Source organism: Pelmatolapia mariae, linkage group LG18 (genome assembly GCF_036321145.2).
Source record: "Pelmatolapia mariae isolate MD_Pm_ZW linkage group LG18, Pm_UMD_F_2, whole genome shotgun sequence".
Lineage (NCBI taxonomy): Eukaryota > Metazoa > Chordata > Actinopteri > Cichliformes > Cichlidae > Pelmatolapia > Pelmatolapia mariae.
The window spans coordinates 8,517,265-8,540,836 of NC_086243.1; the positions used below are offsets into that span (position 1 = coordinate 8,517,265).

General features: G+C 41.8%; 1 protein-coding gene across 3 annotated transcripts; it reads right to left on the reverse strand.

The window, feature by feature from the left end:
• Window positions 1–604: 604 nt before the first annotated feature.
• sugt1 (SGT1 homolog, MIS12 kinetochore complex assembly cochaperone) lies at window positions 605–22,446 on the reverse strand. Of its 3 annotated transcripts, none has more exons than XM_063461564.1 (13): window positions 22,318–22,446; window positions 22,170–22,218; window positions 21,378–21,468; window positions 21,109–21,178; window positions 19,493–19,563; window positions 17,335–17,388; window positions 15,046–15,074; window positions 14,787–14,809; window positions 14,408–14,504; window positions 12,883–12,990; window positions 4,019–4,109; window positions 2,966–3,138; window positions 605–1,350 (listed from the first exon to the last, which is right to left on the reverse strand). In XM_063461564.1, exons 1-13 carry the CDS (start codon window positions 22,329–22,331, stop codon window positions 1,249–1,251), a joined length of 972 nt encoding a protein of 323 aa, XP_063317634.1. In that variant the 5' UTR covers window positions 22,332–22,446; the 3' UTR covers window positions 605–1,248. The 3 variants fall into 3 exon arrangements, with proteins under 3 accessions (XP_063317634.1, XP_063317633.1, XP_063317635.1); XM_063461563.1 differs by having other exon boundaries at window positions 14,787–14,812; XM_063461565.2 differs by having other exon boundaries at window positions 14,787–14,812; window positions 22,170–22,215; window positions 22,318–22,441.
• Window positions 22,447–23,572: the final 1,126 nt, after the last annotated feature.

Consider the following 23,572-nt stretch of genomic DNA (forward strand, 5'->3'; position numbering starts at 1 on the left):
ATTTGTGTGTGTGTCAGGGATAGCGAAGGAGTGTGTTAGTGTGTGTGTGTGTGTGTGTGTAAAAAAGTGTTACAAAGCTAAGAGTTCCATCCAGAGTCACAAATGGGCGTTTGATCGTCACGAGAGATGAAACGATGTGTGATGAATTTAACACTTAACTCAGTGTGAGAGGCTTGATGATGTGGTTAGGAGGCTGATCCATATTAATGCTCTCTTGCCTCGGCAGGACGCCCCCTCACAGTTTCGGCTGCCGCATATATGCGATAGGAGGACAGGGGAGGCGCCCGCTCCCCTCACATCTCCCCTCTGTAAATCACCGCTCCACCTCAGGGCCGCATCCTCACCTGCTGGCCAAACAGCTCCGAGCTCCTCCACTCGATACCAATCGAAACCCGCAATACATAAACCATATCCTCAAGCTGTCAACCGTATCTCAACTGCCTGCGCTCATATCAGTAATACCACATTTCATCGCTCCCAGCACATAATCACAGAGCACGGATCCCTGTTGTAATGTATTGCCGTTTTTGTGTTTGAGCGAGACTTTTCCGAGCTGCTCGAAAACGGTTTCCGGGAGACAAGAAACCATAAAACACGGGGCAAAGTTTGTGAGCCAAATCTTTTATTTACACCGAAGCTTGAATCCCACAGAGAGAGAGACCGGTGGCGAGCCAGACATGTCGCACACTTTCCAGATAAGTTGTTTTGCAGAGGACTGCTGTTTTTACAGAGCGCAAAAAAGAGGAGGAAAACAAAAAAAGCATGATCTGTGAAACACAATCAGTTGGTTTAAAGGTAGTGTTCACATATGTTTTAGCAACTTTTTTATACAAGTACTAATATTGCAAAGTCATAGAAGGCTCCCAAATATAAAGGCTGTGAGTGATTAGGAGGGGCAGGGGGAAGTTGAAGTGAAGCGCGTCAATTTTAAGCCCGATCTCAGTTCCCTTTTGAGTTCATTGGCCTTTAAAAGAAATCAGGTAATGTTGATCAATCCTTTCAACAGATCATCTTAATTAACCGAACATATATTGCAGAGAAGAGGCCATATGTAGTTTGCTTGGGTGATGGTGGGAATGCTTGGCTCCCTGCACTTAGTGACAAACAGGAAGAAGAGGCGAAGCAGTGGCCAGCCATGCAGGCTGCAGGGCGACGACGACGAATCCCGGTGTAACTCAGGTGGACAGATGTCAAGAAAGATGATGAACTGAGGTGGGGGAGGGGGAGTGATGGAGAAATAGGGGATGCTCAGAACTTCTTATACTCTGCATCATCGGGCGGTTTCACGTCCACTTTCCTGTTGGCTACATCTCCCCAGTTGGTGGTCAGGACCGTACCAGCTGACTCCATCTGCACAAAGAGGAGAAGTCACAGGTTTTCAGTAGCAGTTATGCAACACTTTCTCTCTGCTAGTGAGCCTCAGGTAAGTCCACCGCAGCAGAGCTGAAGTACAAGGTGACTGGTAACCGTTTAACTTTTCATTGTCCTGATGTTTTGTAACAAGAACTCGTGTTTAAGATGTTTAAGCTAAATGCAGAAATGACAACTGATCACACCGAAGCACCGCTGGCTTCAGGCTGTATGCTGGAAATGACAGTAAATACTTTTTTCTCCAGCATCATGAGATCATATCGTTAATGAATGCCCATCCACGCCTTCATCCATCAACATTTGGCTGCAATCATACACACTTCCTTCATTACACTTTAATACACGCTCATTAACGAGACAATCTGTTCCTGCTGAATCAATCAACCCTGTGTGTGTGTGTGTGTGTGTGTGTGTGTTCACTCAATATAATGAGAATTGTGTAAATAATTACTGATGGAGCTTTGCGTTTTCATAGCACCGCTAAAGCTTTAACTAAAGAAAATGAGAGCATTTTTTTTAATCTGGAACTTATTCTGATAATTGTTGCTGCAATTAGATGTTTGTGTAAGTCTGTGGGTTGCTGTCAATTAAGCATGCTAGAAAACTAACAGTCAACAACAAAGGTTTATTTGAGGGGCCAAAAGTCAAATTTATAATTGTCTTGGTCAGTTCCAATTAATGATTTTGCTTTTTTTTGGGGGCCAAACATCTGACCTGCCAATTACAATTTTGGGCCATTGTCTTTCCAAAACCTAACAGAGCTGAGCGAGTCTATACACGGACTGGGGGAACCAATGTGGTAAATCACTGGCTTTCTTTAAAAACAGAAACAATACCCCAGTAATGCCAAATGATCGGTTGAGGATCTACAGCAACAACATTGAAATATTCAACCGATTTTTTTTTTTCTTCAAAAGACCTGATATGTTATTTGCTAATTGGCCAACTTTACATCTAGTCTGGGTTACTTAAGCCGTCCCAGAGCTGTGAGCTAGCATAAACTCTTAATTTCCTTCAACTGCTTCCAGAGACCAGAGCTCTGTTGTTGTCGGTCAGTGGGAAGTGTTTAAAATAAGCTTTTTTTAATTAAAAGAAAGAAAAGTGCAAAAAAATAAATGTTTTTCTGTTCTCTTCATGACTTCAATTCTGATTCAAAATAATAAATTATCATTAAATTATGCAAATAACAGCACACATTAATACAGGTTTTTACCTGTATTAATGTGTGCAAACGTAACACATTAGACTGCAAAAGCCTGTAAATATGATGTCCTGTGGCAGCAGCTAACAGATTGGATCGATTTAGGTTAAAAGTGTAACTGATTTAAAAATGAAACAGGAAGGGCCAGACGTGGGCTGCTCAGGTTACAAAGATTAAACTTATTGACCTCTGTTATGCGTCTCAGAGTCCACTTCAAATAAAAGGTGGCCATCTAGGCAGACACCAATACACCGATTCTACGATGGAGGCGGTGAGGAAGGAAAATGAAACCTTTCCTTTTAGAACTGAGAAGAGATCGTTTTTGCGAACGAGCACGTGTACGACTGCTTTCAGTGTGAAACATGCGTAACGCAAGTTAAACATAATACTCACAAAGGATTTGTTCATGGCTCGTTTGACCTCGTCTGAACCATCTGAGTAGATCTGCTGGAAGAGCTTGTTGAGTGCCGCGTCTCCCTCCACCTGCTCATTTTTCTCCTCCTCGTTTATCTCCACCACCAACTTGTCCCACTTGCGGGTGTAGTGGGACGATGTGGGATACTGGTCTGATGAAGAAAGAACGCAGAGTCATTGAGGAGAAATCTTTGAATTCCATCAGAGCCCAAAATAAAAAGAGCTCACTGCTTTTGTGAAAACACTTCAAATGTTCATTAACATTTTTAATTAAATACGCTGACTTTTATCATCCAATCACAGCGCACAGACTCAACTGTCAGCTCGTAACCAATTTCACTCTCCTTGCCACCGAATCTTCCGACTTAGATGGCGAAGAATCCCATTGTGATTTGATTTCTATATTTTTCTGGATGCAATACACCCACCATAATCCCAACAAGAGATGGCGGGATGGGGGGGGAGAGCAGGAAATGTAATCCAGATGCAGATTTACATAAATACAGCAGCAAAATGCACAGCAGACAGATTCAGGCCAAGTGTGGACAAACTGAGATGCCGTGCCATAAAAATAAAATGTCAAATATGATGTTTAAATGAAACCACAGTCCAATTTAAAAGCAAGCGCTAATAAACAAGATGTCCTAGAGAATGAGCTGGAGGGAAAAAAAACATCATAGTTTGGCTCCCCACTTAACTTTTACTCCCCCTTCAAACACACACTTACATAAGTAATTAATCCTGTCAGTAATAGGAATGTGTGGGCTAAAATACTGAGTCATATTCTGCTGTCATACCTTTCCCTCTCACTGCCTACTTTCGCCGTCAGACTAATGAAAGACTCTAGCAGGGCTCGACTGCCCACTCTCATTTTAGTGCAGAACAGACAAACACAGGAGCTTATATTGATCTTTGCAGAGAGAGGGAGAAATAAGAAGGGAGAAAAGGAGAGAGACAGGAGAACAGTCTGGTGGTGGTGGTGGTGGTGGGAGGTGGGGTGGAAGAGGGCAAATGTCGAAGCTGCGGACTGACTTGGATTGAAGTGTTTGACGCTGGACTCGTGTCCTTCTCCCTCCAGCTTCTCCCATCTGACGGCTTCCGTCTTCTTCATCTTGATCTCCACCTGACGGAGGAGAAGAGGAGGAAGACATGAGAGGAGAAAAAGGGAGTTAACGATTCTTAAAAAGAAGCAAAAAGAAAGGAAAAAAAATGTTGTCTTTGGTGCGTAGCACGAAAATAACTCTTCCACTAAAGTGACAGCTTAAAAGTACGGGACATCAGATCATTATTGAGGCCGGAGAGACCGGCTTGTTCAGAGCCGCCGTCAACTTTGTGTGTGTGTGTGTGTGTGTGAGCGGGAGAGAGAGACACATCAGGGATATGCGGGGGCACAGCTCAATCTCAAACCTCACTGACAGACATACTGCACTAACGAGATGCCTGTCAGCCAGAGGGGCCAGTGTGAGAGACGGAGCGTGAGGGGGAGGAGGGCGGGAGATCCTAATTCCACACAGCAGCATCTGATCCGAATCATTACACCGGGAGAACATGGTAGAGGAAGAAAACAATGAGGGGAGAGAGGACATGGACACATGCTTTTAACACTGAGCCACACTGACAGGGCACATAGCAGCAAGACACGCGAGCAGCAGCTCCATGCGTCCCCCCGCCTCCCACAAACCTTCCACACACACACAGAGTCCACTTTCACCCATTAATGGTGCGTGTGTTTGATATGTGTGCATGTGAAAGACAGAGCTGGTGATGTCGGCGCAATTAAGGAACATTTCTGCTCTGCTAGGCGATGTGATTATTCATTTATGAGGGTGCCAAGAGAGGAGACGGGAAGCAAGAGGTAGACGAGGTTAGGGACGGGGAGGCAGGGAGGCTGACTGACACGGAGTGAGGTGTGAGCGAGGGGAGCAGATTGAGGGAAATGAGACAGTATGATCGCTGCTAGCTTCTCCGCCGAGGTGATGAGCTAGTGCGAGTGGCTTTACACTGATAGATCGCTTTGGTGTGTGTCAGCGCTTTCTGCTCCACAAAGGGCCTTGTGCACACGGCGAGGCATCTGTGCAGTGTCCGAAATTAACTTTTGGGCTCAGCTGCAAAGGGCTGAACAGCTTAAACCCCCCCCCCCCCCAAAAAAAAAACCACAAGGTGTCCCCTGAGAATACAGGTTACTGCTGGAATAATTCATTGCCGTTTTAAGCAGACCGGTCGGATTGTGCGAAAAGGGAGAATTCTTAATTTCTAGTACACCGTCTACTCACCCCCAGGTACTCGCACACACACAAAAGCTGGCATGCTTCAAAAGAAGTGCCTGTCAGAAAGTTTCTAAGAATTAAAAAGAGGCTCGCATCCCACAATTTCTTTTGGAAAAAAATGACAATTTAATATTGACGCACAATTCAAGCGCCGATTCTGTTTTGTTGCTTTCTTCACTTTTTGTCACTGCAAAGAATTGCAACAGTTTGAACATCTTCCAAGTGAAGTGAGGCAGCCTGAAAACGTGCATTGTTTTCGGCGTATGCAAATTGCTCATTGTGTCTCGCCCCTCATCTCGCGCATGTTACGCAACCATCTGTGGAGCAGCTTAATCCTCGGGTTGGCATGTAACTCTTAATCAACTTATCAGTAGGAACATGAAGAGCTGTGCTGGGAGATATCTGATTCTCTCAAAAATCACAGCCGCTGTGATGCTGTGTGAAATAGAAAATAAAGACAGAATGCAGTCATTTGCTAATTATTTAAAAGCCCAAGTTTAATTAAAAACCGCACACAGAAAACATCTTAAAAGATCAAAAACGAGAAACTGTGTCATATTTTGAATTGTCTGCTGCCTTAATAATACATGTAAAATGTATTTTGTCATTGCATTGCTTAAATAAGCAAGACCTCCACAGAAAAGAACTTTCAATGTGGTTCCACACATGTTTGAGCCAACATGCAGTTTTTGCATTTTTGCTTCTGTACACCAATCACAGACTTTCAGCTTTAACAAATAAAGGGACTGTCATCAATTTTCTGAGCATCCAAAAAGGTTTGCGTTTAGAAAGCATAGCTATAGTTATCCAGTGTGCATTTTTGTTTAAAAACTTCAATTTAGCGAGCTTCACTTCCAACACCGAGCGGAAACTTCACGCACTGTAAAAGCTGGATGATGCACTCATCAAATTAGCTTGTGTTTGCATTCTAGATCATTCTCGGGTGGAGAACCATGAACTTTCCCTCCACACTGCAACACTAAAGCATGCTGAGTGCTACAGCTTTTTGTCTGCATAAGGCTGCGCACACACACACGCACACAGACATCAGCTCCAGTTCACTGGAAATGCAGTAATTTAAGATCTACCAGTCATACATAATTTCCTCAAAAACATGAACAGATGGCCAAAATGCAACGTAAAGAATTTTTAAATGATCCCGGAGACGTTTCTACGGTTATTTATTGAAGCTTGCCGATCAGTTAGGTTTTGCGAAAGCTCCCCACGGCATATTAAACACTTGTTTTTGACAGATCCACCTGCAGTCTGGGGCGTAGATGCCTTTTGAGCTCCGTTAGTGGTCTCGTGATGCTTTGAAGACTCGTGCGCGCATCAGACCGTTAGTTCAAATCACCAATAACTGGTGTTCAGCCTAACACCGCTTTTGTAGCAGCACTAGTGACTCAAAACAACTTGTAGTCTATTTAGAGACGTCTTCATCTTTTTTTTTTTTTTTTTAAATCATGTGATGTTTTTTGTGCAATCCAATGAAGGAGCAGTGTCAAAAATACAGTAATCGAATTCTATCTGTCATTAAATTACAAACCTATAAAGTTCTAAGTTTTCCTAAACAACAGTGAAGGCAAAGGATCAAAGGCTGAGAGAATTAAATGTATTAACTTGGAATTACCAGACATAATATTTTTGTAGCAATGTGCATCGAATTGACACTGTGTGTGTGTGTGTTTCTGTGTGTGCTCCTAGGACATACAACATTAATCTGCTGCCACATCTGCGTTTCCTAGCTTTTAAGGGACATGGCAGGCCAGGCGCAGTGTGTGTGTTTCTCTGTGTGTGTTTCTGTGTGTATGACAGGCTTGTAAAGGGATGTGACAGCAGAGCCACAATCAGGGGCCACCACCCACAGGACCCCAGAGGCTGGACTATACAATACTGTGCTACACAGACGCACACATGCTATTTACAGAGGGGCACTGAGGTCCCATGTCGCTTGTCACATGTGTTTGTAGCCATCGTCGCTCCCCCCCCCTTCCTGCTAGGGGGCCCGGCATCTTCTCCCTCTTTTTCCCCAGATGCCTGCGGATTTTGAAACAAGCTCGGCTAAAAAGGACACAAATGAAATACACATAAACGTTCTTCGACGTTGACAGGCGTGCAAATTAAAGAGGGGAGACGCCACTTTAGCCGTTCGCCCAAAAGAGATGAGTTTCGAGCTGAACGAAGGAGCGAGCACTCATTCCGATACCGCTCGGCGTGTTTGCGTGCACGCCCACGTGTGCGCGTCAGCCGTCTGTTCTGATCAAACACACTGGTGTGTAATTGGCTCCCCGTTGTCGCGGTGACCCCTGCGGTTGGAATGTTTGCCGTGATGGAGGACAGGACGAGGTCGCACTGACGATAATGTGCTAGAGATGACACGCGCGCACACGTGCACACTTCAAATAGTTCCTTTAAATGGCACAAGTGTGTTGAAAGATTACTGTTCAGCCTCTGTCATTGTACCAGAGTGAGTGTGTGTGTGTGTGTGTGTGTGTGTACGCGTACACACCCAGCTTAGATTCCCCCTGCTAAGTTGTCTTTAAAGACAGCGGGGAGATGAAGCGTAAACACTGTGGAGCACAGAGTGCAGGGCAGCCTGTTACAGACACAGACAGACCGACCAACATTGTTGTGAGTCAACAGCTCTGAGGGAAATGCAGTTTTTTTTTTTCTTCTTTTTTAAACGCTCATTAGGGATGCATGCCAATCTGGAGAAACTTGATTTGCTGATGCCGTTGTTCATTTGAATGTTTTTATCCCCCCAGTGGCTTCCTGGCTTCAAAAGACGAAACGGCTCCAAAATATTTAAATGAGACATGCATCGAGAAAGCTGCTCAGTATTTCAGGGGGTTTCTCACGCTGTCATGCGCATGGGCTCGCACACATCCAGTTTATAAAGAGTTAGGAGTTCGTATGCCATTTTAAACGTCTGAATCGCCAATGAGGGCTTATACTGTTGGAGTGATGTGTGCATGGGGAAGGGGGCCGTGTGTGCCTGAGGAGCCTACTGGACCAGGGAACAGTTGGGTCTTTGTGGGACAGGAGGAAGGTTTGAGAACACCCTCTCTTGTTATCCTGAAGGGCGGTGTTTGTGTTTCTATCCACACACACACACACACACACACACACACACACACGGAGAGAACGACAGAAGGTGTGTTTGTCTGTGAGAGAGCCATAAAAAAATTAGCAAAAGAAAAAGGAGGTAAATGAGGATAAAGGGAAAAAAGGCCTAAAAATAAAAAAAGACAGTAACAGTGGGTGGAGAGGGAGTCTAAGACCATCTTCAGCTGCGGTGTCTCTAAGACTGAGCCCTTGTTTAAGCTGCAACCCACGTGCACCTCTGGTATGCAGTGTCTGCTGTTGCCATGGAAAAGTGAGAAAGCGAGTAAGAGGAAGTGTGGTTTTTTTTTTTTTTGAAAGGGGGCAGTTTCTGTGCAGGTCAGCTTCTATTCGACACAGTGGAGCCAGTGGATATAATGCTCACAATACAGACGTCACATATATAGAGAGAGACATACAGGTTATGCGGTGCTCCATTTCTATGCTTTTTGCTTCTTTGACACCATACAGTATGTAATTCCAGCACCCACCGTCGTATATTGCCCTTTCATTCCCCCTGTGGCCTTGCTGCAAAGTAAACTTAAATAACTCCCCTCATTGCTTTCAGGTGCGCTCTGGCTCAGCTTGCTTAAAGATTTTTGAGATGTTTATACAATACTAAATCTTGTGAGACAAACCTTTTTTTGATTTGTTTTTGCTTGTGATATATATATATTTATATATAAGTATTGCTCTAACAGATAAAAACAACTGGGGGCTGAAGAAATGAGCTGTGTGCATCAAGCTGATCTGTTTAAAAGATTCACTTGAACACATTAGAAGACGCCGCCTCTGTATATGCTGGAGAACGTCTCCAAGCCTCCTCCACAAGATACCTGGATGCTCACAGCACTCTGGGTATACGCTGATCAGGCATAACATTATGACCACTGACAGCTCAAGTGAATAACACAGATAATCTCTTCATCGTGGCACCTGTTAGTGAGTGGGATATATTAGGGAGCAAGTGAACATTTAATAGTCAGAGTTGATGTGTTAGAAGCAGGAAAAATGGGCGAGGGTGAGGATTTGACAGAGTTTGAAAAGAGACAAACTGACGATGGTCAGACGCCTGGGTCAGAGCATCTCTTGAACATTTCACACTTTCCGAATATTACTTATAACATTATCGATCAAATTCTGAGTCGCTCCTTTTCCAGTGATTTTGTTTGCTGGGTTTTATTTTTTGTTTTTCTTTTGCTGGGCCTCTAAAATGGAAAATTTATCACTGTAGTTGTGCCACTTATATCAGAATTGCTTTGCAGCTTAGTCCTGTTCACAGAGAACTGGATTATACATCATGGGAGTGAGGTAGGTTAATCTCAACAGGTGACACCGTTTTACCAGGTGAAGTCCCACTTTTACCTTCTTGAGTGTACATAGACCACAGACGCTCCAATCCTATACTTGGATCGGCTATCTGTCCGACGCTGGACCAAAAAGCAATATCAGATATTCTAAGAACAAGCTGATGTTCAGTGCGCCGGTTTTTAAACAGCCGAGCTAACACAGCATCAGGAAGCTAACAGCACAGGGTTTGACAGTGTGGATGTATTTCACGCCTGCAATCCAAACAGTTTCTTTGTTTTTCCTTTTCTCTTTGACCAGGAAAAAAAGTGTGTTATTTTCTTCTTATTTATTTTTCATCTTGTTTATCGTCGATGTGTTTTCATCAACTTGATTAATATTTCATTTTACCTTTCTGTTGTTGGCTTCACTGCACGAGTGTGTGTGAGAGCAGGAAAGTGAGGCTAGCACACCCATAAATCACTCACTAAAAGTATAGACGCATCACCAAGGTCACAGACTTGATTTTCATTAGAGAAGGTCTTAAAAAGCAGGCTTTTTAAGTACGCAAACTCCATTTAAGAAAAGGCTGTTAAATGAAAGACATCTTAACGCAGGTTTACACGTCTCTTAGCGTTCACTTTGTTCAGGTCATGCAATTTGCAACAGACATGTTTGCGTTCAAAATCCTCACAGTTAGCTGACGTAGCTAAACATAGCACAGAGGCAAGACCAAGACCTGAGCAAAGCCCAGTACTTTGCATCAAACAAACAAGAGGCGGGGTTGTTGTGGAGTGTGTTCATCAAGCCTGAATGCAAACTTAATGATAATTGTATTTGGGGGAAGAAAAAATAAATAAATCACAACACGCTTCATCAGTGCTGTTCTGTCTGCTGATAAGACATTTATATAACGCCGATGAGTAGACTCATCTTTAGTATTCTAATCATCTGCATAAATACCATTTTCATTCCATCGCTCTCTGCTTCTGTAGGTGGCTTCGGTACATTTTGTTCATCTCTTTTTCATTTCCCATAAAGGTCAGCTACCTGCAGATGGAATACTTCGGAAGATTATAATTTTATCAACTATAGGCGATAAACTTTTTCTCCATGTCGAGTCTAACTTTGGTAAGTAAACGATGAGAGTCATTTCAATATCACATATTTACTGACTTTTCAAATATGTAAGACTCACATGTTAAATCTAAAAGTCAGGAAAACTGATCAAAAAATGAGAAACTCAACTCTAACTGGCTGGGTAAAAAAAAACCTCAAACTGTTGAGCTTCAATATTCAGCCCAGAAACTCGTATAGTTCTATCATTTCTTTAGTATAAATTACATTCTGAGGAGCTGATTTCTTTAAACCAAATAACTTGAAAAAGGCAGCATCTACAGATGCTTCTTAAACAAGAGTCAAGAGAAAAGAGCAAAGCTTGATGGAGTTCTGTATTGACAAGACCGGAATGATCAATGCCCTAAAAAAAACCAAATCCCCTCCTTAATGATGAAGAAAAAAAACACAACCAACCAATCAAAACAACTCACACAGAAGGCTGTCTTTTGATCTGCAGGCTAAAGCCTGACAGGGGTCTAAACCCTGAATCAGCACACACTCAGCCAGCACACTCATTAACCCACATCTTCTATAATATACACTAATTAGTCTATAGTAAAAAGTGCCCTTCCTACTCATTAGGTCCATAATCACCTTAGAAAAGGGTTGAGGAACTCCGCGCGTACAGCCGTGTGTGTGTAGGAGTGAGGATTTGTGCATATGTGTGAATCTCCTGTTAGCTGCACAGATGAACTGCACTAACGTGTCCGCAGGAGCCGCACTGTATACAGCCAGAGTGGATTTTCTCATTTCTGCTCCAGCTGCAGTGAGCTTTACCAGCATTAAGGAATTATAGGTAGCGACAGTCTACTTTATACTGCTTTAAATCACTGGAGAGATTAAGATGTTGATCTCAGAGTGGTAACCAAAGTAATGATCGGTCACAATTTCACTAAGCTGCTTAAACTCGCATTAGCACGCTTTTCCTCGTTGCCTTTTTACTGCCATCTGACACCCGCTTCATTATCTTTTCTTTTTAATAAAGAAAAGTCTGAATCCACAGAAACCAACACGCCATCCGATGCATCTGCACTTCAGAGCAGTAACCACATTTCTACAGCGTGCAGCATTACTACATCCTATTCCCTTTACAGCGGCATAAAACGCGTCCCCCGACATGTTTGATAGTCTGCCGCTTTATTGTTGAGAGGAACTATTGGCATGGCAGGGATAAACACAGTGCTCCCAATGATTCCGAGTAAAATTCAATGACTTTTCGTTGACTTTCAAAAACTCAGCGTAAGTGTTTCTATGACCTAAAAATGTTGTTTCGTCCTCGTTTGTTTGTGTTTTTGCTACTAAAAAAAATTGTAAAGTGGCACACAGACTTATTTCCTGCCAAAGCCGAGTCTGCTGTGTACAGAAAGCATCTCAAAGTATTTCCTGAATTCTCCGTGGCTTGAATACACCTTTTTAAAACTTCAAAAAGATTCCAGAAATGACCTGGCAATGATAAACTGTATCCTGGCAAGCACATCATCACCCCGTATGAGGCCATTTATCATCTCAGCTCTTTGAGTGTTGGTCAGCCGGGGTCACTGTGACCCCAGACTGGACAAAAAGCAAGCAGAATACACACGTCTCAATATTTTCAAAGTACATTTTAGAGAACAATGGACCCTTAACACAACTGCAGGTCTGATACGTGTGGTCTGGTTCTGCTTCATGAATCAGTCTTGATAAAAAAAAAAAGAAAATTTAAAAAGTCTTTTAAACCTGTCAAAACACTAAAATCATGCTCGATGTAACTATGCACAGCTGCTACTGTTAAAAACAATGGTGGGAATTTTAAGTGTTTCCCCCCCACAAAGATGATATTTGACCCTTGATGACTGTTCTCGTACCCTTAATGACGAGTTTTGCCACCTCATTAAATATCAACAAAGACATGGTTTGTTGACCATTGGGTTTTCCCAAGGGTAGCCCTAGTTAGAGATCACCCTCACCAAATTCTGATCACACGCAATCATTATGTTCTGAAGTCAGGCTTGAAATGTGACAGAAACCACTCAGGGGGTAAATCTGTTTGTATTTTCCAAACTAAGTAGGTGTCCAAGGGGGAAACAGTTAAAGATTTTTTTTACAGCACATTAACTCCGCTAGCTAAAGTTAAAGTCATACCTTAGTGGTGAGGATCTTGAAGCTGCTCTGTTGGGGGACAACAGGGTGCAGGAGGTGGAGGTTGAGGTTGTAGTTATCCCCTGACGGCAGCTGTATTGTGGCAGACATCTGAAGGCATCACACACAAAAGATGTAAGTTATTTCCCCTTATATACTGGCATTAACTTTGGTAGTAAACAATTTGTGAAATATACACATATGACATGGTTTTAAAGGTAGGACCATATCCACAAAGTATAAATAATAAATAAATATGGAACCATCTGCAAGTTGGAATTGTTGCATCAGTATACAGATTTTTATGGCACAGCGATCCTTAGAAAAAAGAGATAAGGAGGGAGGGGGGGGTCGAAGGTGTCAGAGTGTCCATGAGAATGATCATCTGATGTGGCTGGTGTGACGGCCAGTAGTATCCTCAACCTGTCCCCCTCAGCCACGCAGTGACCAGTGACGAGGGGGCGTCAGACAGCTCCTAACGGCCTGTCACTCACTCGGGCAGGGTAGGTGGGCGGTTTGTTGTTTTAGAGGGACAGGGCTTCAGCTATGGCCAAAACCCTCACACTTCTAACATGCTCATCACTTGGCAAATGTGACACTCATGCAGTCTTGTATTTCATTCCTTTCGAATCAACAGCACACTGCCCCAGCAGTGTATTCAACTGTAATCTGCAACCTAACGCTTCACTAAAAGTGGACTTTTCTGATTTTGGACCCATAATAAATGAGGAAAAAAGAAAAAAAAATAGTTCACTGGGGATAAAAGCTTCGAAAGTTAGCTCAAGTTGCTTTTGGGCAATTCCACAAAACTATCAAAGCCTTAATATTCATTTCAAGTTGAATTCCTGCGCTGTCTGTAGGTATACAGCTTCTGCAAAAGCAGTCACCAGGGAAAATAAATGGAACCGCCGCCTTTCATCTTTAATTTCTTTTGTATATACTGACCTAGTAAAAAATATATGAACTTATCTGTAGTTTGCACCACGGAAGGAGCTTAACAAGTGACTGTGTGATTCGAAGCGAGTGAACAATTTCTTTTGAAATGGGGTAAACTCAGTTTGTTATTCTATTAGGAAAGACAAAGCTGTTCCCTGGGGTGCCCCACAGTTACCCCTCGGAGAGAGGGAAAGAAGGCAAAAGGCAGAAAGGAAAAGAGTAAGAAAGAGTAAGAAAGGGAGGTTGTCCCTAGAGGGTTCTGCAGCTGATCCTAGATCAGTTATGCCTTCCATCTATAGACAATTAGGAGGTTGGAGAAGCTGGGGAGGGTAAATTGTTCTTAGATCTGTACTTTGGGGGCAATGTTAACAAGGCACCACTGGAGGCATAGTTGGGTCCATGGGGAGTGTGTGTGTGTGTGTGTGTGTGTGTGTGTGTGTGTGTGTGTGTGTGTGTGTGTGTGTGTGTGTGTGTGTGTGTATGAGACCCATCTAATGGGCCCCCCTGAGGAAACACCCAAGAGCTAACCCATCTCTGCTCCACACACAGAGCAAACAGAGACTCAACACAGCATTCTAGTGTGTGTTTATACCTCCTTTTCCATGAAGCTGACATGCACGCCATCCTTGGGTACATTTTTCACCATCACTGTGACAATGACTTGCGATTCTGTTTGGTACCAGTCGTGCCTGAAAGAAGAACGATTAAAAACACAAGAATTAACGGCACAGGAAGACTTATTTGAATTTGACCCCTTAATCCACTTATTGCGACAAAAATGGAGATTTCATGCATAATAATAATTTTAAAAAGCAGCCATCTTCATTAACATATATTTTCTGTGTACATGGGATTTACATTTTTATAAAGAAAGGGGCTGCTTTGAAGCACTGAGGCTCGGTTGAATATTAACTCTGTATAATAAATAAACAGCAATACCAGATAGGGCGTATTTACATTTGTGCACTTACTTCACAGGTGGAGCCGCTGGTGTCTGCTGGGTCATTCAGCCCACGAGACGAGATGACAATTAGAGAGGAGGACGTGGTGGGAAAGCAAATGGATGAGACAAAAAAGCACAGGAATGAGGAGGGGGGGGTGAAAAAAAAAAGCCATAACAACAACAAAAGAAGCTTAGTATGGCTTCCTTGTTTGAAGCCAAAGCGTGGACAAAGCCGTGCTGATGCTGAGAGCAACAATGCCCCCAGGTGGCCTCAAAGAGAAACTCACCGTGTTGACGTTGTTGTTTTGTGTCTCATCTGTAGGTGAAAAAAAGGAAAAAGGTGGGCTTTCAGCTCGAAACATTTAATACACCCATAACTGGCTTCACTGATCTCTGTTAAAACATGACTATTAGATTACTGGATAAGAACAGAGGTTCCAGTGCCAATTTTAAATGTATCTATAGGTGAATAACGGACAATAGGCACAACACAACATAAACAGACACACACATACACTCTCTGAGCCTCTCCACCAGTTTGTTTACTGGTCCAGCCACGCCCATTAAAAGCCCTGTGAGCCCGAGCGAGCCCAAACACCATTTACCAGCATGCTGTCATACATTATTCACAGACTTCATTACATAGATAGATGAGATGATAGGAGGCGTGTTAATGTTGTCTTAATGAGGTCGAGCTTGAAGTGACAAGGAGGGGGGGCTGCTTGTGTGCGACTGTGTGTTCTGATGCATGCGGGGTGCCACATGTGATGGAATAACCAGGTGCTGTGTGTGTTTGCTCGCAGTAAACACAGTCACCAGGAAAAAAAAGAAAGAAAAAAAAAGAGGCTGTTCCCGGTGTGAGCAGTAAGAGTGTGTGTGTATGCTGTCTGCAAGCCGGCTTATCAAGGAGGCTGGGTCTCATCGGGGCCTTTCAAACATCAGTAACGTTAACTCTGATGAATCACGCGCTCCTGGGAGTACGTATGCACGCGGGTGTGAAGCGTGTTTGTCAAAACTCATGCTCTTGTTTACTTGAGATGATCCAGAGGGCCCAGGCATCAGCAGCAAACAGAAACACACCACGCAGACATGGCATGCATCTTTTATTGGACTAAGCAGCTCAGCCTCCACCACTGTGAGCGCATACTGTAGATCCATGGATGTGTGCGTGCTCATTTGTTTGATCAGATGGGCTGATCTGCTCCCTGACTGTGCCATTTAGCTGCGCGTTTGATGGCAGGCAGTAAATAGGATATACTGCACAAGTTAAAGTTTGCAAGTCTGAAGCTTGTTTGAACTAAAAGTACCCCAGGCAATTTTGTTTACTTACATTAGGGTGTTATAACACAGATTTTTCCCCCCCACAACTTCAGATGCATTATTACTGGTCAAAGTTCCATAAAACTACAGCGTTGTGCAAAAGTCTTGAGCCCCCTATAATTTCTTTATATTTTGCTACAAATAGGTCCAACCATTCACTGAAACGTGGAAACCTTCACTGAAAAAGGCAGCTTTATTCTTCAGCACAGCCTTGTTTTTTTTTTGTCATTTCTGTAAGTCAGTAATGTTGAGGTTTGGGCTCTGGGGAGGCCAATCCATGACTGACAGTGTTCCACTGTGTGTTTTTCTATCCAGGCATGCTTTTACTGCATTGACAGTGTGTCATGCTATACAATGAAGCTGTTGTCAATCAAATGCTTTCCAGATGTTACTGCATGGGGGCTCGACATCCAATAGTAATTTTCTGTGTTCATAATTATATGAATATTAAGCAGATTTCCAGATATTCAACATGACTGCAGTTCTGCAGCACTGACTGCTGTACATACTGAAAATGATTTGAATCAAAAATTCTAATCAGTCCACCAGACCTATTTTCCTATTTCTTCAGAACAGCACATTTTGATACTTTTTATCTTATCCGTTTTTGGTCAAACACACAAAACACACTGTGCACACGATGACAAGTTTTCTGACAACAGCTCTTCGGGATTCACCTTGTTAGTGTGAAAATGTCAGACTGTGTTATCATTGGCATTTTCTGAAGATTCAACTAAAGAAATGGAAATAGAATGTGTTTTTGTTACAGAGTCCTAATGGCAAAGTGCCTACAGACAATTAAAAATACTTGCAGTGACCAGTGCTACCCCTCAGCCTCTTAGAAGACGCACCTATAATATCAATTTGAAAATCCTATATTGCCTCGTTCTCGAGTTATCGTGTTGACAATCTTGGGTGCTCATGCCACCCGCCCACCGGGGTGACGACAAACCCCATCAGCCTTAATTGGCTGTGGGGTTAAAACTGCTCTTTGCCAAGCTGTCTGTTATGTGTAGATATATCACTGCTTCATCCCTTGATTTAGATGCATTTTGCATGTGTAAAAGATTCACTGGTCAAGTGTTAGCTTGAAAGAATAAAACCTGATTCTTCTGAAAATTGTTAGGTACAAGGAGTGGACTGAAAATGAGTGAAAAAGTAGCCAATGTCCAAAGAGAAACTTTGAAAGACTTTCAGAAAGCCTGATGAGCTATTGCAAACAATGGCTGGATCAAGACTTGCACAGTACTACTTACTTCCCATCATCTCCTCACACCGCTTGATCCAGACCTCAAAGGTTTTGTCAGAATCTGCAAAAAAAGAATAAACACTCTTAAATGTTTAACACTAAGTAAACACTGCAACTCAAAGGTATTCATTTCAAGGCATTTCATCTAAATCAGGAAATCACTCATAATCTGACTTGGTAAGCAGATGTCCAAAACACTGTACATGCCCAAAGAAGGTGTGGGGAAAATAAAGTTCTTGCATCACAGCAATGTTTGTTTGTTTTTTGTTTGTTTTTAACTGTGCATTATTTTAAGTCTTTCTTCATCTCCCACTGATTTACTTCTAAAAACAAATTCACTAACTGCTCCTTGAAGACACTCGGGCAACTTGCCAAACTGCCATTAAAACCCTAATCAGTCAATGCTCCATAATTTCACCTGAGAGAAGCACAATGACAGCTTGTACTGCAAGGAAATATTTCTGTACAATGTGCTTATCAAACACTACTGAAGCCTAACTAACATTAATGCTTTAGTATCACTTTATTCACACTATGCAGGCCAGCTATAGTTAACTGACTGTATGCCGGAGAAGTTTAATTTTTCTGGAACATTCCTTCCCATGTAAAGACTTTACTAGCGTGGGGTGACCAGCTAAATCAATAGTGGCCGACTGGCGACTGAGTTTAGCATAATTTAATTTTTTTTTCATATGAAGTCCAACTGAAGGCATGGAGTTCATTCATAAAATGAGAGACAGCTAAATATATAGTCCTGTTATACATTTGTCACCAAGTACTGGGAAAATACTTGTAAAATAATGTGCAGCCGATCCAATTCCCAAAATGTTCAAGCACTCTTTTGGAACAGTGTTAGTGGGATTATTGCAATACTGGAATTTGGAAAAAATACACCACAACTCTGAGGACATGTTAGATTTAGATTTAAAAAAGACAAACCTGAGAAGGCCACAACGTGACAGTGAAGTACACAACGTGACAGTGAAGTACACAACATGACAGTGAAGTACACTTGCTTTAAGACTTCTAAAGGAGGATCCAAACAGGAAATGTTTGGCCTGCCAAGTATGCCTTGTAGCTGACGGTTGGTCACTAGCAGTCATTCCAGGTACTGGTCGTCAAGGTAACCCCTAAATATATTACTAATCTGTCATATGTCCATCAACGGTATCCTTTGTTATTCGATCTGTTGCCTTAAAGTTGAGAATAGTTTAACACAGGACAAGCCACCTCATGTTGCCAGCAGTTATTTCACCAGCCATGGCTTTAAGTTACTGAATGTCACTGACACTGACTGTCTGTGGTCTGTGTAGTCACCTCCTGTATGTACACCTCTTTAAGATGGTGTATTGGTCTAGAAGCCCCTGAGACTGAAAAAAGAAGAAAAAAAAAAAAAAAGCCCAGTACTGTGTGTTAAGGACAACCATCAGACGCCATTCACAGTACTAATACGTAGCACTAATACAGTTCTCATGGTGGGTTTTCATTTGATTTACTGTGCTTGCCTGTTAATGCTAATGGTTTCCAACTATTCCACTGCTCTCCATGTGGTAACGACATGCAAAGATTTGGAGCAATGCATCTGCAAATATGTTGAACTACCCAAGCACCAACTACACACATGTGAAGAACACACAGGCTTTTCTAATGTAAGAACTGAATGGAGAACGGGGAGTTTGACCACATCAGTGAATTACAGTCTACATCCAAGTCTGCTCAGACTTGACCATTTGAATACAGAATGTCATCACTTTGTTATTTTATCTGTATGAAACTGTCACAGTTTCATAACTGTCTGTCACAAACCGCAAAATAATTCTGCTGTTATGGTAAGATTACAGTAACCTTGACCTCAGATGAACAAAACCTATGCAGTTCATCCATAAGACCAAGTGAACATCTGTGCCAAATACGAGGAAAGAAAAAAAAAAAGAAAAGAAAAAGAGGTTTGTTCTCCAGAATGTGACGCACGGATGTAAAATGTCCAAAAACATAATGCCTTTGGTTAAGGTGGTCGTCACCGTGTAAGTCGTAAAAAAAAAAAAAAAAATTTAGCCATGAAAACAATGAGGAGAGCAAAGTGGACAGGACACTGCTGCGAACAGTAGTTGGTACACAGTGGAATTAAGGAACCTGCACTTGAGGCCAAAATGAGCTGCACTCACCATCCAGTTGGTGTCCCTGAGTGAAGGCTGCATGCGCTGACTCATAGTTGTTCAGGTGATATTCGGCTATTCTGCAGTTGGGCGAGAAAAACATGCCACATGAACTTAGATCAGACAATCTTGGAAAAATAAACGCAGCTTCATCTGACAAACAACATCTGTATGATTTACCGTGTTAAAGCAAAATGTTTTGGTAGTTTTTGTGGATTAACTTCTGAGGAAGCGCAGAAATCAGACTTTTTACTAGTATAACTTTAAACGTTTCTGACAATTCTTACATTGCAAGGCGTAAAACGTTAAGTTTTACATAATGCAACCACACCAAATTTATATTGTGACCACGTAATAAGAACAATAAAGAAAAAAATATATAAAATATAGTTACAAATTGCTTTACAAAACATGATAAATATATAAAAACAAAGAGGCAACAAATGAAAACAAGGCATAAAATCTGAACATGCTGTGTGAATAACAGGTGAATAAACACAACAAAAAGAAATAAAGGGGCAGTAAAAATAAATTTACTATGAAAAGTATGGAGTAGTGATTTCAAAGTACTGAGTTTGCTAACCTCAGTTGCTATGGTAACAGAAAACACTCAAACACCTATGTAATGAGGGTATTGAGGGAACAGTTAGAATGGTCTGACCCGACAAACGCAGCCAGTCGCTCAATTAATACCAACCAACTAAATTTACAGTGCGGGTAGGATGAGCCCATGCAAGGTTTTAAAAGTAACAACAAATAAAACTTTAATAAAAGCTTCAGATCAGCTCAACTTTAAATCACTTTGTCTTGTCTCTGTGAATTTGTTTTGAATGAGATGAAGGCGGGTGACTGAATTTTGTCTGAGACCCGAGTAGAGTGGATTACAATAGTTCAAACGTGATGAGACGAAGGCCAGGATGACTCCTCCGAGGCCCGCTTGAAATGAAGAATGTGAAAAAGCATGACAGTAGGACCTTGGTGATTTGTGTGTCAAAACAAAGCTCTAACTGAAGTTTGTTTGATGGACAAGGACAGGTTTTCAAAATTTTCCTTTAAGTTAGAGGTCAGGTTTGGGGTGTGGGGGGAGCACTGAACAAAAGGCCTTCAGAATTGAAATCACTGAGCTGAAAGACGTTTTGTGACAACCGTCAGATGACATCAGAAACATGAGCCATATACAGCAGGTTTCATCCCATCTTGTCAATAAAGCTGGCTGTGCGTTTGTGTCAGAAGGGATCATTTTTTAATCAATTAAACTATATGTTTTAATTGTTTTTTTTGTTAATTTACCTTTTTTTTTTTAAGTGGTGAGATGAACATATCAAACAGTGAATGAAGTGCAGTCTAAACTGAGCTAAACATCTGCATGCCAGGGTGGACCCCTGTGGGTTAGGTTGGTTATTCTGAATTGGCCATGGATGTGAGGAAGACCCACAGTGTTTTTTAAGCTTTTCTTGTAGTGTAAAGTATATTTGTACATTGCTTATAAAACTAACCACACCTGCGAGCACTATTTGGGGATTGTGCTCACTTGCCATTTTGCCCCTTTTAGTAAATTTGGCCCTATGAGTGGTCAGTCAGGCTAGAAAACTGCTATGTAAAGGCGTGCATTTCACAGTCCATACCCTGTGCGCATGAAAGCAAGGGAGAGGCTGGGTTTTAGCTGTTGTGCTTTCTTAGCGTCATCAGCAGCACCTGTGGACACAAAACAAAAATAAAAAAATTACTATGTTTCTTTATGTAGTGCATATATCCAGGCTGAGTCACATGCAATGTAAAACCTCAAAAGCTAAACAACAGGTATTTGTAATGCTCACATAATGTTCATGCACTTTATAATACATCAAAAATGCTATTAGTGTGGTCTGTTTCCACATGTGCTGTGCAGACTTACAGCTGTAGTTCTTGAGCAGTATGTGGGCATAGGCACGCTGACAAAACCACTCAGCGTTGTCTGAGTCTCCTTGTAAGGCCTCGTTAAGCTCCTGAAAATAATAACGAGGTTGCTATTATTGTATAAAGGGCTTAAAATCGTGTTTTCAGCTTCAAGAATTGTGGCAGGAAAGAAACTTCTAGAAAAATGCTTAAATCGAAAGTAGCGCTGTTATGCATCTGCAACTTTCACTTTCATAGTCGGATATCGTTATAGAACAAGCAGTTCTCTGTAAATCTATTTGAATCTGTGTTATTCCTGCAAACCAAACTGTAATGATTTTCATAATACTGCCCCGGTTAGTCACATAAATAACCGCAGATTCACCAGAGTCTTTTAAAACAGCAGAAATAAACTTCACTGGTTTAGTCTGTTGACAGTTGACACCAACTTCATGTCAGGATGACAGGGCTAGTATCCAGCAAGCAGACTATTTCGAGCTAACGTTATGTAGTAATACCTCCTCACGCATGAGACATATTTAATTCTTAATGGTATTAAAGAAACAGGTGACAGTTTGATATGATAATGAAGCGATTCTGGGATTACTTTTATTCATAACTAAATAGGGCTAGCAAACATGTTGGCTAACTTCGCTAGCTTGTTGGTAATATCAGAAACACAAACACCACGGGTATTACTCAATTTCCTTTCTAGAGTAAGTCCACTGAATTTAAAGTTAAATGGACATCCTGCAAGAGCCACCGTGCATCGCACAAACTTGTTTGTGGCTAGCTGAGGCTAGTGTTTTACCTGCAGAGCTTTCTGTGGATCTTCGTCAATGAAGCTATCGGGGAAGCTGCTAAAAGCAACAAAAAAGCAAGTTAGCGTTAAATAACTGAAAGAAAAGAAATGTCTGCTGCTATAAGAACAGTTCATTGATAGATTTGGATGAACTTACCGTTCGGTTGCCATCTGCTTCTGTGGATGTACACTGTGTTTCTGGAGTGACAGGAAAGTTCTAGATGTGGAGACTACGAGAAACGTGATAGCGGTAACAGTTACAGCTCAAACACAGCAGAGAGCCTGTCAACATCCGGCTGCGCACAGCTCATACTGCCTCTACTCCCCCTAACGGACCGGAGGAGTTATTGCAAAACAGCGATAACTTTTTTTTGTTTGTTTTTTGTTTTTTTAAGGAGACGATTTTCTGGACAGCGAATTAGGCGGCAGATTTGTCAAAGAATAGAAACGTTTAAATTGAAACTGGATACGGTCAGCCACCAACAAATTTATAATACCATTAATGAAAATAAAAATGGGGGCTAAGAGAATATAAACACAAAAGATTTAGACTCCCTCAGACTGTCAGGAGACATAAATGATACAATATATCAGAGAATTACGGAGACATGGCTTATCTCAGTCAGACTTCAGTCAGACTTCCTGTGAGAGCTGTGGTACAATGAACCTATTATGTTAGCACAAAAATGTCCAGTGATTCATTGTGAGGATGAAATGCTCCAACATCAGCTGGATCTGTAATCAGACAGAGAACAACGGAAATAAGACAGAGAATCGGCTGTGGGTTGTAATGTTGACTTTAATCGACAAATTTGTGTTGCACGTCTCTTTACGGAAATAATGCGGGACTGTAAAAGACATCCATTCTAAGTAGCTGTGTACATTATTAACGTTCACATCTGGAAAACAAGAGGTAAAGTAGGTATTTGATGAAAAGATAACTACCAGTGACACTGCATGTGTTTAAAAATTTAGTTGCTGATCTCAGGAGGAGGAAAACATTTGGACTGAAGAATAGTCCTCTTCTCTCGGACATTTGAAGTATTTAGTGTTATCTATCCTTGTACATGCTTTATGTATGTGTAACATGTAACATCCTGTGGAATTCAGTTGCGTACATCCACAAAGAGCAGTCCGTACACTGAGAAAATCTGCTGGAGCTCACAGAAGAAATTATTGTGAGTTCTCATTCTTTTCCCCACACTGAGCCTCTACAGTGGATTTTGGTGTTTCCCCATGTGCAGAATCCACTTTAACCCCTGACTGTACACATTTTCTTGTTTAGAGGAAAAGTCACCCTCTACACTGTAGGTAACACAAAATAAACTTCTTCTTTTTCTATGTTCATGTTCTGCATACTTGATTCAAGTTTAATACATTCATTAGAAATAAATTTTAGATCAGAAATTATA

Bases quoted from the DNA above. Each gene is read 5' to 3' on its own strand.
- sugt1 (XM_063461563.1), bottom strand. The intron at 14,813-15,045 runs GTGAGTTTCTCT...TGAATGACCCAG, and splicing joins AAAACAACAACGTCAACACG to CAGACACCAGCGGCTCCACC. The intron at 3,139-4,018 runs GTCAGTCCGCAG...TTTCTTCATCAG, and splicing joins CGTCAAACACTTCAATCCAA to ACCAGTATCCCACATCGTCC.